Raw genomic sequence first — 3307 nt, 5'->3', positions numbered from 1 at the left:
CAAATACAACCACTCTGATTAAAAATGGTCAGTCACTGCAGCTAAGTAGAATGGTAGGACTGGAAGGGACCTCAAGAGGTCATCTAGTCCAGTCCCCTGCACTCAAGGCAGGAATAAATATTATCTAGACCATCCCTGACAGGTGTTTGTCTAACCTGCTCTTAAAAATCTCCAATGATAGAGCTTCCACAACCTCCCTAGGCAATTTGTTCCAGTGCTTAGCCACCCTGACAGTTAGGGAGTTTTTCCTAATGTCCAACCTAAACCTCCCTTGCTGCAATGTAAGCCCATTGCTTCTTGTCCTGTCCTCAGAGGTAAAGAACAACAATAATTCTCCCTCCTCATAACCTTTTATGTACAGTACTTGAAAACTGTTCTCACATCGCCCCTCAGTCTTTTCTTCTCCAGACTTAACCAATTTTTTCCCCCCCATCTTCCCCCAGAAGTCATGTTTTCTAGACCTTGAATCATTTGTGGTGCTCTCTTCTGGACTGTCTCCAATTTGTCCACAGTTTTCCTGAAATGTGGTGCCCAGAACGGGACACAAATACTCCAGTTGAGGCCTAATCAGCAGAGGAGAGCAGAAGAATTACTCCTTATGTCTTGCTTACAACACTCCTGCGAATACATCCCAGAATGATATTTGCTTCTATTTTTTTTTTTTTGGCAACAGAGTTACACTGTTGACTCATACTTAGCTTGTGATCCATGATAGCCCCTAGCTCCCTTGCCGCAGGACTCCTTCCTAGGCAGTCAGTTCCCACTGTGTGTGTGTGCAACCGATTGTTCCTTCCTAAGGAAAGTACTTTGCATTTGTCCTTGTTGAATTTAATCCTATTTACTTCAGACCATTTCTCCAGTTTGTCCAGATCATTTTGAATTCTAATTCTGTCCTCCAAAGCACTTGCAACCCCTCCCAGCTCGGTATCGCCCACAGACTTTCGACGTGTCCTCTCTGTGCTGTGTAGAACACATGGAAGTGTGGTGCTGGATGAGCCCACGGCCCAGCTCTCAGGAGTGTATGCAGCACCACCGCTGGCAGGGCTAAGCTGATGATGGGCTGTAAGCTTAGGGTAAAGCATGGAGGCTCAATGGAACAGTTCTCCTGGCTGTTCACCCCCATTGGCGTGATTGTGCAGCACGGCTGGGCCCTAGGGGCAAGTAAGGCACCTCCGAGGGGGGTTCAGATGCACTCAGATTCCCCCCCCCCCTTGGTTCTACGATTAGCTGGGTCGTTTTTGTAGAGTTGTAAGGCAAGCTACAGCCAGGGGCTGCTAAAGTCTGCTGTGATTGGAAAGGGAAGTGCAGAACCATTGGCTGTCCATCGCTGCAGTATCCGAGCCCCTGAGCAACAGGGCAGGGGATGTAGATGGCCGCACCTCCCTTTCTTTAGCGTAACATTTTCATACCTTCTGCTTCAGCCGTGGATCTCTTATCCTGGTTAATAGATGTGAGACAGCCGGTCACTGGGGGTCAGAACCTAGGGTGAGTGTCTGGAGCGAGGGGCCCAGCACTAGGAGCTGCCTGTTTCCCACCACACAATCTGTTTGAAAGATGCTGCTGGCTTCCCTCTCATGTCTGCTCTATTCCCGTGGCCCAGAATCACAAGGAGTCCAAGATGACAGTCTTTGAGAAGGAGAACTTCATGGGACGCCAGTGGGAACTATCGGACGACTACCCCTCCCTGCAGGCAATGGGCTGGGGAAACAACGAAGTGGGCTCCATGAAGGTGCAGTGTGGCGCGTAAGTGAGACACGCAGGCTTAGCGCACCTGAGGCCTGAGAGCAGGAGGCTGGCTGTAAGATTCCCTGTCGCAGCAGGGTCTCCTAAAGGACAGGCCTGTCCTGCTGGGGGAGTGCACAGCTCCACCACTGGCACAACCCCTGCTGGAGATGTTCTGGCCGGAGCACAGCAGGTGTAGATAACTTGGGTATGGTACTGGGTTAGGGACACCCTGTTTTTCTGCCAGTGCCATGTCTGCATTAGGGGCTTGCTCTAGTTTAACTCCATCAACTTGCAAATTTCCTTAATGTAGGCAGGGCCAAGGCTATCCAAGCAAGGGCCATCTCCATTGTTGAAATGGAATATGCAGAATTCATCCTACAGGCCACAATGCAGTTCTACCCTTTCCTTAGTCCCTCATCTGTGGCGCTGCTCAAAACACATCAGTACCTCAGCACGTGGGCATGGGCAGCCAAGGGCTTTCAGGTGAAGACAGCTCTACCTGGGCTAGGGCTCAGAGGAAGCACCTCTTTTTCAGAGGAATGCAACCTTAAAAAACAGCAGATCGAGCAGGAATTCTGCAGCAGCCAGAGGGCTGGTCGCACTCCAGAAAGCGCCACAATCTGCAGTCCTGTTGGACACAGCAGCACATGGGTTCACATCTGAGCACAATGACAAATTCATGATGGTTTGCAAATGCCTTACCCACAATAAAGCTGGGAAACTCACTCCGGTTTGACAAGAAAAGTGTACTTTCTTCTTTAGTGCCATGTAGGGTCTTTTCCTCTCCCTGTTTTCTAGGAGCAGTTTAGAGGCAGATGATCTGGCTCTATTTCTTTCTGGGTTTGGGTGAGCAATTCACCAAGATACACCTAGGACAGTTCTAGATTTGTAGGCTAGGGGATTTCTCCCCTTTCCAAGTCCAACAGCTTTCTGACTCTTCTGTTTGTTCCAGCTGGGTTTGCTACCAGTATCCTGGTTACCGTGGCTACCAGTACATTTTGGAGAGTGACCATCACGGTGGAGATTACAAGCACTGGAGAGAGTGGGGCTCACACGCCCAGACCTTCCAGGTCCAGTCTATTCGGCGTGTCCAGCAATAGATGTTTGTGTTCACAGGCTCTCCTCCTTCAAGAGCGTCTTCACTGGATTTCTAAAGCACACTGATCCCTATGGTGCTAGCACTTCCCCTTACAAAACAGATTCCTTTCTTGTACTGTGACTGCTGTTGGGACATCACTTCTTCATGGTACTAATTGCTGCAATTACCAATAAATGTCACTGAAAGAAAATGCTACCATGATGTTTGTTTGCAGCTTTCCTTGCTGGACAGTTTGGACTCTGTCACTCCAGTGTTCAGAATTAACAGAGGGTATTGAAATGTGCACTAGGTCGTCTCAAATTCACATCACAACTAGCCAAGACATTGGGCCCAATTCTCCTTCCTTTCAACGACTTTACACATAGGTAAGTCCATTGACTTCAGTGGAGTGTCTTGAGATTTACACCAGTGAGTTCAGAATTAGGCAATCTTCTCACAAGCACGCTACTGCAGCCATTAGTCTGTCAGCGGGCAGGTCGTCAG

General features: G+C 49.0%; 1 protein-coding gene across 1 annotated transcript in view; it reads left to right on the top strand.

Moving 5' to 3' along the window:
* The window catches only part of CRYBA1 (crystallin beta A1), a 16606-nt gene extending 13726 nt beyond the window's left edge, over positions 1–2880 (top strand). The window contains exons 2-3 of the mRNA XM_026656607.1: positions 1601–1743; positions 2678–2880. Coding sequence (XP_026512392.1) covers positions 1601–1743; positions 2678–2825 — 291 coding nt within the window. The 3' untranslated portion in view covers positions 2826–2880. The remainder of the gene's footprint in view (positions 1–1600; positions 1744–2677) is intronic.
* The last annotated feature ends 427 nt before the right edge of the window (positions 2881–3307 follow it).

This window comes from Terrapene carolina, unplaced genomic scaffold, assembly GCF_002925995.2.
Source record: "Terrapene carolina triunguis isolate 2854851 unplaced genomic scaffold, T_m_triunguis-2.0 Scaffold231, whole genome shotgun sequence".
In the NCBI taxonomy this organism is placed as follows: Eukaryota; Metazoa; Chordata; order Testudines; family Emydidae; genus Terrapene; species Terrapene triunguis.
The sequence above is the reverse complement of the archived record's forward strand: the minus strand, read 5'-3'. Positions and strand labels throughout refer to the sequence as shown.